Genomic DNA, 371 nt, shown 5'->3' on the forward strand with positions numbered 1-371 from the left:
CATTCCTGCGGTGGCTGCAGAGGTGAGCAGACACGACAGCCAGCTGGCCACCACCCTAAACATGGACCTTCTGCCCTCGCACGAAGTGTTTGCTGACCCTGCCCTGAAGCATGTTTTTTGTTGTTTTTACTTCCCTAAGGAGAGAGAAAGAACTGATTAATGGAAAGATGTTTTATTCGTGACAGGTTTTCACAAACTCGGCATCGAACCCAGTTCTTCCGTATCCGAGACCGCCTGCTCCAGCAGCCCCACAGCCCTTTATTAATAAGACCTGCAACAGCGTCCTTCAGTCTAGAACTGCTCCACTTCCATCCCTGCAGAACGGACCGAGCACTCCCAGCAAGGTAACTGGGATAGGGGTGCAGCAGGAA

General features: G+C 52.0%; 1 protein-coding gene across 2 annotated transcripts in view; it reads left to right on the forward strand.

The window, feature by feature from the left end:
* The window catches only part of MRTFB (myocardin related transcription factor B), a 179,883-nt gene that overhangs the window by 171,893 nt on the left and 7,619 nt on the right, over window positions 1-371 (forward strand). For both annotated transcript variants that reach the window (XM_006146545.2, XM_006146546.2), the window contains one exon: window positions 186-344. In XM_006146545.2, the coding sequence (XP_006146607.1) occupies window positions 186-344 (159 nt within the window). The remainder of the gene's footprint in view (window positions 1-185; window positions 345-371) is intronic.

The sequence above is a fragment of the Tupaia chinensis genome, unplaced genomic scaffold (genome assembly GCF_000334495.1).
Source record: "Tupaia chinensis unplaced genomic scaffold, TupChi_1.0 Scaffold000182_1, whole genome shotgun sequence".
Lineage (NCBI taxonomy): Eukaryota > Metazoa > Chordata > Mammalia > Scandentia > Tupaiidae > Tupaia > Tupaia belangeri.